The 14068-nt window shown below is 46.4% G+C and overlaps 1 protein-coding gene across 2 annotated transcripts in view; it reads left to right on the top strand.

Annotated features, from left to right (window-relative positions):
* The window catches only part of LOC124721857 (ribonucleoprotein PTB-binding 1-like), a 364884-nt gene that overhangs the window by 253981 nt on the left and 96835 nt on the right, over window positions 1-14068 (top strand). For both annotated transcript variants that reach the window (XM_047246992.1, XM_047246991.1), the window contains exon 2: window positions 12058-12349. In XM_047246992.1, the coding sequence (XP_047102948.1) occupies window positions 12058-12349 (292 nt within the window). The remainder of the gene's footprint in view (window positions 1-12057; window positions 12350-14068) is intronic.

The following is a 14068-nucleotide window of genomic DNA, read 5'->3' as shown; positions in this document are numbered from 1 at the left end:
ACCATCCCGGCATTAGCCTGGAACGATTTAGGGAAATCACGGAAAACCTAAATCAGGATGGCCGGACTCTGGATTGAACCGTCGTCCTCCCGAATATTAGTCAAGTGTGCTAACTGCTGCGCCACCTCGCTCGGTGTGTTTCTTAAGGATTGGAGTTCAGTGTCTTAACCATTATACCCCAGTTTAGTGGGGACGATTGGGGTGCACAGAAAAATAATGGAATCATATCCAGAGATGTCAATTTGAATGCGTCCACATTGCGTTCCTTGCGCTGGTCTCATTTAATAACTCGACGTCGCATTATTCTCGGATGAGTCGCACAATACCACAATACTGTTGGTCACCCTAGACGACAGCGCAGCAATTCAGTAGTTGTGTGTAGACGTACGACTCTTACATCAGCTTTCATGATTACGGTACTGTTTTACGGTTCTCGATAAATGCATGTGGTTATACTGTCCCTGACTGCTGACGTCTTTTCGTGGGGCACAAAACAAAACGCTTTAATGTCCTTTCCGTTATGTACACCACCGAACACCCTCCGAGAAACACTGACATAATCTCGTCATCTTCTAAGTCAAAGTAACTACATTATTCAACTAACAAAACCGCTGGAACATAGACGTAATCATCGGAAGAAACACATGAGTACTATGCCTGAACACACCATCCGGACTCTGTAGGTAATTAATCAGCGAATGGAGATTTGTGCGCAGCAGTGAAATGAGGGCGCTCCATTTACTGGAATACTTTTTTTCCCTTCTTTTGAAGTGAAAACATCTATTCGTCTGTCTGTCGAGCTTTCGTGTGTGACAGCTTTGTAACTACTGAATTGAATCTTTAATAACTACGAGGCAAATATTGCGCAAACAGTGGCTGCGCCCACAAGGGTTAGATCATATCTGTACGTGTTTGTAGCGCAGTGTTGTTGTTGTTGTTGTTGTTCTGTGGCGTCATCGCACGAGTGTAGGCGCTTGCGCGTGATCGTTACGAGTTAGCTTTGTGGAAACGCTTTTATTTAGAACATTGATTCGTATATCATTGTGGAGAGTTTGCATGGCACTGTTATGACAAAAATGAGACAGTAAAAATATACGCCGCAATAGAAGTGAAAATTAGAATTAAATTGAAAGTTTGTTCGCAATTAGAGTTAACGCAAGTCAAAGTAAATTTCGCGTCGAAGGAATGTAAAAAGCCTGTGCTTAGCGAATGCGAGAGCTACGGCAGTGTCGACAAGGAAATGGATAAACCGCGCAAAGCGATTACGTAGCTGGCCCACTCTGCATACAGGAGCCAATGACAGTCTAAACTCACGATTCATCTATTCTGTAACCATTATACTACTCTCTGTAACCACTGTATTAAAGAGAGTGATAATTAAATCACATATTAAAACGAAACACTTGCGATGGTCTTATCCGGACGTTTTCACAATCAGGAGTACGAACCCGAACTTTGCACACTTTTTTTTTGTTTCTTGGACGGTACAAAATGCTAATTGCCAGTGGTGGAGCAGGCTCTGATGAGGCAAGATTCAGGTACTAAAACTGTAGATACGGATTTCAGTCTCCAGTGGGGAATATGCTGTCATCTATCTAACTGCTGAAGCGAGCCCTGTACACAGATCTCGTACCTTGTAACAGTGGCGGACGAAGTGTGTCAATATTAAGCAATGAGAAAGGACGTGTCTGTCTATAGTAACTACTAGTTACTTGTTATACGAGTTCTTCTCTTAGCCAATCCCTTTCACCCGGTCCACTAACATTATCTTCAACGTAACTGCTGACTCGAGACGTTTCATACACTTTTTCTAACGTCAGTCTGCTATAAAACACAACAAAACAAAGACTTGTTGGAGAAGAGGGTATATTTGGAGCACGAACCGGTTCCGCTATGTAAGCTTTAACGCCTTCATATTCTTAAATGTAGCGCAATGGAAATGCAGCAATAACTCTTCACATAACCGCACTCGTCATATGAAGCTTTCAGTAGAAGCTCCTACAGTTTTTGCATCTATAACATGCCGCCCCGCTAGGCTTGCAATAAATTTCTCATCGGATACCTCAAAGCACAATATTGATGGTAACAACTTTTATATAAGTGAACAGTGATCACAGACTTAGTACTGTAGACAAAACGATGTTTCTTGGGCCGGCCTGTGTGGCCGTGCGGTTCTAGGCGCTTCAGTCTGGAACAGCGTGACCGCTACGGTCGCAGGTTCGAATCCTGCCTCGGGCATGGATGTGTGTGATGTCCTTAGGTTAGTTAGGTTTAAGTAGTTCTAAGTTCTAGGGGACTGATGACCTCAGGTGTTAAGTCCTATAGTGCTCAGAGCCATTTGAACCACCTCCTCCTCCTCTCTCTTCCCTCCTTAAATTTTCACCATCCATGATCCAAAAAAATTGTTTGTATGAGCAGTTTCCTGCTATGCGCTCATCTGCGCAAATGATGATATCTTCATTGTGTTTGTTTTTTAGTTTGAAATTTAAAGAATGTGTTTCAGTAATGTTATTATGCAAATCTATTTCAGGAGACCTTTGGGTAGCATTATTTTCTTTCAAGTTTGCTTTTAGTTCAAGTTTTTCCGCGTCGTTATCCTTGAATAGTAGAGTTGAGTATCATTTGCATGAGTAGCAACATTGTCATAATTCACTGTGCGTAGGATGTGTCTTGTGTTAAATTAAGAGCAATGGGCCAAGTGTGGATCCCTGTGGGACACAGAAGTTTAGAATACTCGAGTCAGAGCTTATTCTCTCTCCTGACGTTTTTTTAAATTTCTGTATATGATTTTATTTTGGACGTTGAACGTGTACAACTTTGTGAGACCTTAACTTTCCCTGGCGAATTGAATGTTCAAATAACTTACGGGTTTGCTGCCGCGTGACGTCGTCGAACACCGCCGATATTTCGACAGGAGCACACCCTGCCATTCTCAAGGCACAAATGCAAGGAAGAAGAAATGTGCAAGCAAATTTAATACCTCGGTTCACAGAGGAGAAACAAGGAAGACACCACACACAGAACAAGTGTCAACACAAACAAAGATAAGCAACATCAGAAATATCGATAGTTACTATTAATCAACATGTCATATGTTGGTCAATCAGGACTGTGGAAGACCGGTGTATTGAACATAAGCGTCACGCACGCTTACAACAGCCGAGCAAATCCGCTATGGAATACAACAACACGGAGATTCTGGCTTGCACGTCCAGCTATTGGGATAGTGTTATTAAGGAAGCTGTTGAAAGCAGACTATCAAGGAACATTATTAACAGAGATGGTGGATTTTGTTTAAATGCTGCTTGTAATCCGGCTCTGTCTCTCATCAAAAAACAGAGGGACAGAATTAGTGCTACCTCACCTGTTGATTAATAGTAACTATCGATATTTCTGATGTTGGTTATCTTTGTGTGTGTGTGTGTGTGTGTGTGTGTGTGTGTGTGTGTGTGTGGTGTCTTCCTTGTTTCTCCTCTGTGAACCGAGGTATTAAATTTGCTTGCACATTTCTTCTTCCCTGCATTTGTGCCTTGAGAATGGCAGGGTGTGCTCCTGTCGAAATATCAGCGGTGTTCGACGACGTCACCCGGCAGCAAACCCGTTGATTTGAACGTGTACAACTTTATCGGAAGGTAGTCGAATGACAGTTATTCGCCTCGCTGGTCGTCGATGGAGGTTGTTGTTGTGGCAGCCGACGAAAGAGAGAGGGGGAGGAGGTGAGGAAACGAGACATCGGTGCCCCTTGGCAGCCAGAGGACGCAGAGTCGGCTCGCCAGGAATCCGCTACGTTTAATTGGCAGTGCGCGGCGGCCAGGGTGCATACGGGCGCCAGCCAGCTGGGGCGAATGACCGCCAGCTTCTCGTCCGGAGAGCCGCAATTAGAATAATCGCGCCGTACAGATCTTACCGCCGTCCGCCTTTTACCACCAGACCCGGGGACCGACGCACACCACTGTGCATAACGTGCCGAAGGCAGCGGCTAACGCTTCCATAGTGCGGCGGTTCCTCTGCACTGCGTCACTTGTGCAAAACGTACAGGATTATTTACTTACTGTTGCTAGGGAGAAAATTTCGTACAAAATATGGAGATCTCGTTCGTTGAATAACATGATTTTACTGTTGTATTGTGCACCTAAATGTCCCCACGGGCCGGCCGGAGTGGCCAAGCGGCTCTAGGCGCTACAGTCTGGAACCGCGCGGACGCAGGTTCGAATCCTGCCCCGGGCATGGATGTGTGTGATGTCCTTAGGTTAGTTAGGTTTAAGTAGTTTTAAGTTCTAGGGGACTGATGACCTCAGAAGTTAAGTCCCATAGTGCTCAGAGCCAATTGAACCAGGGAAGCGTCCTGGGACCTCTGCTGTTCCTGATCTATATAAATGACCTGGGTGACAATCTAAGCAGTTCTCTTAGGTTGTTCGCAGATGATGCTGTAATTTACCGTCTACTAAGGTCATCCGACGACCAGTATCAGTTGCAAAGCGATTTAGAAAAGATTGCTGTATGGTGTGGCAGGTAGCAGTTGACGCTAAATAACGAAAAGTGTGAGGTGATCCACATGAGTTCCAAAATAAATCCGTTGGAATTCGATTACTCGATAAATAGTACAGTTCTCAAGGCTGTCAATTCAACTAAGTACCTGGGTGTTAAAATTGCGAACAACTTCAGTTGGAAAGACCACACACATAATATTGTGGGGAAGGCGAGCCAAAGGTTGCCTTTCATTGGCAGGACACTTTGAAGATGCAACAAGTCCACTAAAGAGACAGCTTACACTACACTCGTTCGTCCTCTGTCAGAATATTGCTGCGCGGTGTGGGATTCTTACCAGATGGGATTGACGGAGGACATCGAAAGGGTGCAAAAAAGGGCAGCTCGTTTTGTATTTTCACGTAATAGGCAGATATGATACGCGAGTTGGGATGGAAGTCATTAAAGCAAAGACGTTTTTCGTCGCGGCGAGATCTACACTCCTGGAAATTGAAATAAGAACACCGTGAATTCATTGTCCCAGGAAGGGGAAACTTTATTGACATATTCCTGGGGTCAGATACATCGCATGATCACACTGACAGAACCACAGGCACATAGACACAGGCAACAGAGCATGCACAATGTCGGCACTAGTACAGTGTATATCCACCTTTCGCAGCAATGCAGGCTGCTATTCTCCCATGGAGACGATCGTAGAGATGCTGGATGTAGTCCTGTGGAACGGCTTGGCATGCCATTTCCACCTGGCGCCTCAGTTGGACCAGCGTTCGTGCTGGACGTGCAGACCGCGTGAGACGACGCTTCATCCTGTCCCAAACATACTCAATTGGGGACAGATCCGGAGATCTTGCTGGCCAGGGTAGTTGACTTACACCTTCTAGAGCACGTTGGGTGGCACGGGATACATGCGGACGTGCATTGTCCTGTTGGAACAACAAGTTCCCTTGCCGGTCTAGGAATGGTAGAACGATGGGTTCGATGACGGTTTGGATGTACCGTGCACCATTCAGTGTCCCCTCGACGATCACCAGTGGTGTACGGCCAGTGTAGGAGATCGCTCCCCACACCATGATGCCGGGTGTTGGCCCTGTGTGCCTCGGTCGTATGCAGTCCTGATTGTGGCGCTCACCTGCACGGCGCCAAACACGCATACGACCATCATTGGCACCAAGGCAGAAGCGACTCTCATCGCTGAAGACGACACGTCTCCATTCGTCCCTCCATTCACGCCTGTCGCGACACCACTGGAGGCGGGCTGCACGATGTTGGGGCGTGAGCGGAAGACGGCGTAACGGTGTGCGGGACCGTAGCCCAGCTTCATGGAGACGGTTGCGAATGGTCCTCGCCGATACCCCAGGAGCAACAGTGTCCCTAATTTGCTGGGAAGTGGCGGTGCGGTCCCCTACGGCACTGCGTAGGCTCCTACGGTCTTGGCGTGCATCCGTGCGTCGCTGCGGTCCGGTCCCAGGTCGACGGGCACGTGCACCTTCCGCCGACCACTGGCGACAACATCGATGTACCGTGGAGACCTCACGCCCCACGTGTTGAGCAATTCGGCGGTACGTCCACCCGGCCTCCCGCATGCCCACTATACGCCCTCGCTCAAAGTCCGTCAACTGCACATACGGTTCACGTCCACGCTGTCGCGGCATGCTACCAGTGTTAAAGACTGCGATGGAGCTCCGTATGCCACGGCAAACTGGCTGACACTGACGGCGGCGGTGCACAAATGCTGCGCAGGTAGCGCCATTCGACGGCCAACACCACGGTTCCTGGTGTGTCCGCTGTGCCGTGCGTGTGATCATTGCTTGTACAGCCCTCTCGCAGTGTGTGGAGCAAGTATGGTGGGTCTGACACACCGGTGTCAATGTGTTCTTTTTTCCATTTCCAGGAGTGTATTTACGAAATTTCAGTCACCAACTTACTCTTCCGAATGCGAAAATATTTTGTTGAGCCAAACCTACATAGTTAGGAATGATCATCAAAATAAAATAAGAGAAATCGGAGCTCGAACAGAAAGGTTTAGGTGTTCGTTTTTCCCGCGCGCTGTTCGGGAGTGGAATGGTAGAGAGATAGTATGATTGTGGTTCGATGAACCCTCTGCAAAACACTTAAATGTGAATTGCAGAGTAATCATGTAGATGTAGATGTCCCCACGGTTTGTTCTATTGTGTCTCACTGTTTAGAGGCACAAAACGCGTGGGTGTTTTCAGCTCGTTACTAAATGCAAATAAGTAGGAGGCCGAGTTGATAGGAGCTGAAGGAGTCAAGGTTGCAATAATATGCGGTACGGCACACTGTTAGAGAGAAGGATTACTATTCAAGAAACACATAGTACAATGAAAATCACTTATCTTCAGTAGTTTGTAGGACTGCAGCTGCGGCTATGAACTAACAATCTCGAAAACATGGAATACCATGAACTAATACAACATATCCTCAGGGACTAAGCCTGATGGGCCCTCCTTAGAGAATCAATGCAAACAGGACCGGCTGAGGGCCGATTATGAAAGTGCGTTTGCCTAGGTTGAAATCTAGCTAAGAAGTGAACGAGGCACACTCCAGTTCCGCCGAGCTGCACAGCCCGCTAGAGTGCGCTGTGCTCGGCAGACGGGCTGCCAACCTTGTGTTGGCGCGGCGTTGTGGTAGCATCTGTGGCAGTGATACTACATGTTCAACCAGATTGCAGGGTCGTTCGATCTTACGGGGTATTTCGTTGAAGCTGTAATACAGTTACCGTTAGTCTAGGTGGCAACGTTCTTACGTGATTTACGCTCTAGTGTGGTGCTGACGAAAAGGTCATAGAGCTCATTGGACACAGTGCGCAAGCTCTGATCTGTCGTGACCCTATAAAATAAACCATCCCGACATTTGCCTGAGGTAATTTTGGGAAACCTCGAAAAACCGAAATGTGGATGGCCTGGTGAGTACGAGGTCTGTCAGCAGTGGACAATCGCATTTGGTTCACTCCATGTGTACAATGCTGTTTTGCTTGCTCATTACTGCAGAGTTGTCGAAACGTAAATACCTAGTGCTTCACTCTTCATTCATTTCTCGTCGCCTATCATCGAACACTCACTATATGCACACCAAGTAGCTAACATCAGAACCATGACGGTGAGGATTGATTTCCATTTCATATATGGCAACTTTGCATTGTCTTCACGAAAAACGGAGTTCAAATGTCTTCATAATGAATGAATGAATGAATGAGACGTTGAACTCGTAAGGAGGTTAGGAAAGAAATAGTTTACTTTGTCACTGCCGTAGCCCTACGTCGGTCTGGCCTGCAGACCGGCCCGAGGAACGTCCTGCGTTGTCAGAATGAAACTTTCACTATTTGAGAGGCCCCATGGAAAACTACTGATCGTAGGAAAATGAAACTTTGGGAAACATTTTTAAGGGCATGTGGAAGAGAAATAGCGAATAAACTATTGACACACATTTACATTTCCACGCGAGAGAGTAAAATTTTGTTAATTGCGTACCACATTTACGTATCAGGTTAGGAACGTTGCTCAACCAGCGCAAGTGACGCCTGTATATAAGAAGGGTAGGAGGACGGATCCTCAAAATTACAGACCAACATCCTTAACATCGGTTTGTTGCAGGATTTTCGAACATATTCTCAGTTTGAATTTAATAAATTTCCTTGAGACAGAAAAGTTGCTGTCCATGCATCAGCACGGCTTTAGAAAGCATCGCTCCTGCGAAACGCAACTCGCCTTTTTTTCACATGATATCTTGCGAACCATGGATGAAGGTTATCAGACGGATGCCATATTCCTTGACTTCCGGAAAGCGTTTGACTCCGTGCTCCACTGCAGACTCCTAACTAAGGTACGAGCATATGGGATTGGTTCCCAAGTATGTGAGTGGCTCGAAGACTTCTTAAGTAATAGAACCCAGTACGTTGTCCCCGATGGTGAGTGTTCATCGGAGGTGAGGGTATTATCTGGAGTGCCCCAGGGAAGTGTGGTAGGTCCGCTGTTGTTTTCTATCTACATAAATGATCTTTCGGATAGGGTGGATAGCAATGTGCGGCTGTCTGCTGATGATGCTGTGGTGTACGGGAAGGTGTCGTCGTTGAGTGACTGTAGGAGGATACAAGATGACTTGGACAGGATTTGTGATTGGTGTAAAGAACGGCAGCTAACTCTAAATATAGATAAATGTAAATTAATGCGGATGAATAGGAAAAAGAATCCCGTAATGTTTGAATACTCCATTAGTAGTGTAGCGCTTGACACAGTCACGTCGATTAAATATTTGGGCGTAACATTGCAGAGCGATATGAAGTGGGACAAGCATGTAATGGCAGTTGTGGGGAAGGCGGATAGTCGTCTTCGGTTCATTGGTAGAATTTTGGAAAGATGTGGTTCATCTGTAAAGGAGACCGCTTATAAAACACTAATACGACCTATTCTTGAGTAATGCTCGAGCGTTTGGGATCCCTATCAGGTCGGATTTAGGGAGGACATAGAAGCAATTCAGAGGCGGGCTGCTAGATTTGTTACTGGTAGGTTTGATCATCACGCGAGTCTTACGGAAATGCTTCAGGAACTCGGGTGGGAGTCTCCTAGAGGAAAGGTGGCGTTCTTTTCGTGAATCGCTACTGAGGAAATTTAGAGAACCAGCATTTGAGGCTGACTGCAGTACAATTTTACTGCCGCCAATTTACATTTCGCGGAAAGACCACAAAGATAAGATAAGAGAGAGATTAGGGCTCGTACAGAGGCATATAGGCAGTCATGTTTCCCTCGTTCTGTTTGGGAGTGGAACAGGGAGAGAAGATGCTAGTTGTGGTACGAGGTACCCTCCGCCACGCACCGTATGGTGGATTGCGGATTATGTATGCAGATGTAGAACCGTGGCGTGCATAGAACCGCATTAGAGATAACATTTCACAATTTTTCGCCGCATTTTTCGAACGGTGTTCCATGGGGTGTCCAGTTGTCGTGGCACAGCTCGAGCACTGCTTGAAGCATCATTATCAACTATGGCAACAGTAGCTCCTTCAACCTCTCCCAGGAGCAATTCCCGAATCGCCAGTTAATTCAAACTTCCGAATCATGTTCTTCAAACCCACTGCGGAAGGAAAGAGGACATCATATTCCTTTAAGTGCGTCGACACTTGCGAAGAGCAGCAGCTCTTTCCCTGTTGTTTTGATACAACAGCTCTACGAGTAGATTCCAGCTCAATTTGTCCAGACCCATGTTGACTTTATGCTACTGTAATGGAGACAGGTGCTTGCGCTTCAGCCCTATGTCGCCGTACCAGTATAGGCGCCTGACGGCAAGTCATGAAACTTAACACAACTAACAACGCAAATCCTGCAACACAGTCTGAACTCATTCCTATAAAGTTGGCTACCCATAAGGTAAATAGTTATCGTTCTAAACTGGCTCAACTAGCGAAATTTTAACTATAGCCACTCTGTACTTTTATCTCTCGTGCAACTATTTCTCATCTCTGGTATCAATTTGCCATCAATCATACTAATGATTAATGAAAACTGTGACAGTAGCGTTAACACACATTTATTGTGTCACGACCGATTTAATTTTTTAGAAAATCATCCGATTGCTGAGTTCTACCATTGTCGTTATGTAAAAGGTCTGGCAAGTTAGATGCAACATGTGGAAACGACGAGTACTCTCTGTGCCATTCTACAGTCTACTGTACACAGAACGCTGTGTCGCATGCACTTACTGCTTGCCAAGCTTCTCCAGGCGGTCGACAGATATTTATGTGATCATCGTTTCCGAATTTTGTCTCTACCGTTACATATGACTACCGGACCTTTTGTGTCATGGTATTGATACAACCCGTCAATCGGATAATGGTCTAAAGGAACGAAACCGGTCGTGACACAATAAATACGTATTAATATGGCTGTGATGGTTCTCTTCCATCAGTAATAGTAGTATCAGTCAGCTGTGGAGCTCAACATAATCAGGAATGTTACTTTGTGTGTGTAGATTTTACCAGTCGTATATACTATCAGAATTTGATGAGATTTCTGGCTGACGCCACCAACTCCAGGTGGGCTATCCCATGAATGAGGGACACATCATCTCACTGTTGAGTCCTTAACACCAGCTGGCCAACCAATCACCCAATCTACTTAGCTCAGTTGATACCTCCCTTTCATGCCCTTAGATCCTTGGAAGTAATTATTTAAATAAAAATAAAATTTTATAATAACAATTCTTAAATCGGACTAAAAAGTACAAAATAATTCCTCCTAGTCCCGTACAGATTGCCAAGCCTACAAATACTGCGACACTCCGATGAAAATTACGTTGCGAGTGACTTTTCAGTGAGTCGAATGGGAGGGACCACCCAGTGGTAGCTCTTTCTCGAGCGCCACGTGCTCACAGTGTTGCCTGTTTTGTAGGTTGCTTGCAGCGCCTTGTAAAATTTCGCTGGCTGTACGCCGGCAACACGCCCCCCCCTTCTCCCCTCTCTATCTCTCCCTCCCCTCTCTTCCTCTCCCTCCCCTTAATCCTCTTCCCCTCTCTCTTCCTCCCCACTCTCTCTCCCTCCCCCACCTCTCTCTCTCTCTCTCTCTCTCTCTCTCTCTCTCTCTCTCTCTCTCTCTCTCTCTCTCTCCCCCCCCCCTCTCCCCCCCTCCCCCCACTCACTCTCTCTCTCCCCCTCTCTTCCTCTCCCTCTCTTCAACATTACAATATGTCAGTCACAAAATAATTTTAATCCCATACAAATTGCAGGCCCCATCTGAAATGCTGATCCCATACAGATTCCTAAACCCTTACAAGTCTGGAGAATTGGTGCTGGTGAATTTTTAGTAGCTACAAGATTTTTTAAACGAAAACGTGGGATGCTTGCACAACTGATGCGTGTATAGTTCAACTCCTATTACCTGTTGCATGCGCCCCATGTTTTTCCTTACAAATCTTATTAGTATTGTCAATGTTGTTAAAAACTCACAACCCCAAATTTTCAGGGCTATCTGTATGAGGCTAGGAGAAATTACTTTTAAACTTTCTAGTACGATTGAAAAACATACTATAAAAACTTATTTTTATTTAAATATTTTCTGCTTTTTAGTCTCGTGTAGTGAAATTTTTCAACGTATTTTAAACAATTTGACGATTAATTTTTAAATACTTACTTACATACTAGAATTTTACCCGTGACTCTGCCTATGTATGTGTACACATCTCTTCCTCTGCCTTATCTCCTCCCCCCCCCCCCCCCCCATCATCCTCGTTTTTTACGCTCAGCCGTGTTCGTCCGCTCACATACCATCAGGAACGCATTCAGATACTACCCACACAACACTCCAGTCATGCGGGACAGCCGAGATCCCGAGCCGTACGAAACTTCTCTGCTCCCCACTCGCCATGTCCACCCCTACCGAACAGATCGGCAAGAAAGAGTGTTAATATTGTACATTCATCCAGTTCTGAGCTAAGTACCGAGTTCATTGGAAAGTTAGTTTAAAATCAGTTGCAAAATTTGTACAAGACAGACAGACAGACAAGAAAGCTTTAAAAAGAAGCCGCTGAGTTTATACGTGTTTTGTCTTGTTCCCGCAGGAGATCCGCGAGCTGCTGTCGGAGCTGCCGGTGTCTTCGGTGCAGCTGCAGAGCGGGCTGGGCTCCGGTGTGGCGCGCGCCTCGCTGGACGAGCCGGACCTGCTGGAGGATTGGGAGCGAGAGCGCGTCTTCCTGCTGCGGGGGCAGCGCGTGCCCGTCGCGCCCACACCCACCGAGATGATGCTCTGCGTCGCCAGGCTCCCACTGCACTACACTGACGCCCAGTTCCACGCGCTCGTCGCCGCCTACGGGGACGTGCGCCGCAGCTTCCTCATGATCAGCGAGAAGACCGGTGAGCCGTCCTCCTCTTTCGCCCCATTGTATACATAGTCATGGAACTAAATATTCATACAGCAGGTGGTAACAAACTACGATGGTGTGTTGGGATAGTAAATCACCCACAGCGCCGATACGAATAAGTACGACGATGTAGCGTCAGATAACCGTGTTCTTGGTAACGAAGCTTCCCGTATGCCACGAATCTATTCTGGGAAAATAAAATATTTTACACTCTGCACAGTCTACGACAGGGCAAAATGTATTTGTACAGTGGACTACTTTCAACCAAACAAACGGCTGACGCAGTCCCGGAGTGCATTCCACACTTGCGTAGTCGTGTGGCGGCCGTGAAGCAACAGCACTCGGACGTGGGTACCGTGGAACAGCAGAATGGGCCACAAGGGGAAGGAAACGACCATTGAGGAACGGAACACAAGTATATTCGCGTGCCAAAATGTTTGGGAAATTTTTAAAGTTGCTGAGGAAGATAGAATGAGGCAGCTGGTAACCTACTTTACAGCAGTCTCTTAATTGAAACAGAAGCATTTTCGCCTTTCTTGTGCTCCGCAAGGAGCATTTTTTGGTTTGCTATTTATACCCGTACTGTTGCATATTGTTTTAGTTTCATTTGCCCATGTGTTTCTGGGTCTCCCCTAAGTCTCTTACCAAATGATTTCTCCGTGAATATTCTTGAAACCACTTGGTCCTCTTTCATTCTCATCAGACGGGCTGCCCACTGAAATCTTCTAGAATTTATCATGCTCATTATGCGAATGGTTCGCGGGAAGGTTTATTGTCGGTATGCCTCTGTGTGAGCTCTTCGTGGTTTAATAGCGAGATACGCATAGGAGGAAGAGATACGCGTTGATTGACTCGTCTAGGAAACTACGCTCTCGGAATTTTAGCCGGGCTCAGTGGCCGAGCCGTTCTAGGCGCTTCAGTCCGGAACCGCGCTGCTGCTACGGTCGCGGGTTCGAATCCCGCCTCGGGCATGGCTGTGTGTGATGTCCTTAGGTTAGTTAGGTTTAAGTAGTTCTAAAGCCAGGGGCTGATGACCTCAGGCGTTAAGTCCCAAGTGCTTAGAGCCATTTTTGGAATTTGAACAGTAGACCATACCGTGATGTGCAACGTCTCTCCTGCAGCGACTGCCACTGGAATTTGGTGAGCACCTCCGAGACTCTGTCGCGTTCTTAATATAAATTACATTCGTACTCGACACTTACAGGCGTGATGGAACTTCGCTGAACGTAATTGAAGAATTGTTCCTTGCTGTAGTTCTCGTTGCGTCCCTCCACCCTCTCATGGTTTTTCTTTTTTTCTGCTGACAACTTTCTTCCGTTCAGGACAGATAGCACATACAAAACACTACTCCTCTCTTAAACTGTAGAGACCATGAAGGAAGACAGACATTTTCCTGGCAGATCTTATTAAAACCCTTTACGCCGAATTCCCCCTTCAACCCTTTCTTGACATATTGCGACGTAGAAGCCATCTAAAGAGACAGTCTTTAGAGCTTTTATTTTGCTCCTCGGGTGCTACGTCTGGAGTTGCTGCTGGAAGGATAATACGCAGTAGGTGCAGCGTAATCCGAGCGAATGACCACCATTAAACTCGAAATCTCTTACTGCAGACGGTAAACCAGCGGAACGTTGTCGTACTAGACACGTAATGATTATCCACGTGCCAGTTTTTTGAGGCTTCGTCCATGCTGCGAAGTCGCGAAGAAAAATCG

Source organism: Schistocerca piceifrons, chromosome X (genome assembly GCF_021461385.2).
Source record: "Schistocerca piceifrons isolate TAMUIC-IGC-003096 chromosome X, iqSchPice1.1, whole genome shotgun sequence".
NCBI lineage: Eukaryota > Metazoa > Arthropoda > Insecta > Orthoptera > Acrididae > Schistocerca > Schistocerca piceifrons.
Note: the sequence above shows the minus strand (reverse complement) of the source record. Positions and strands in the feature narration are given on the sequence as shown.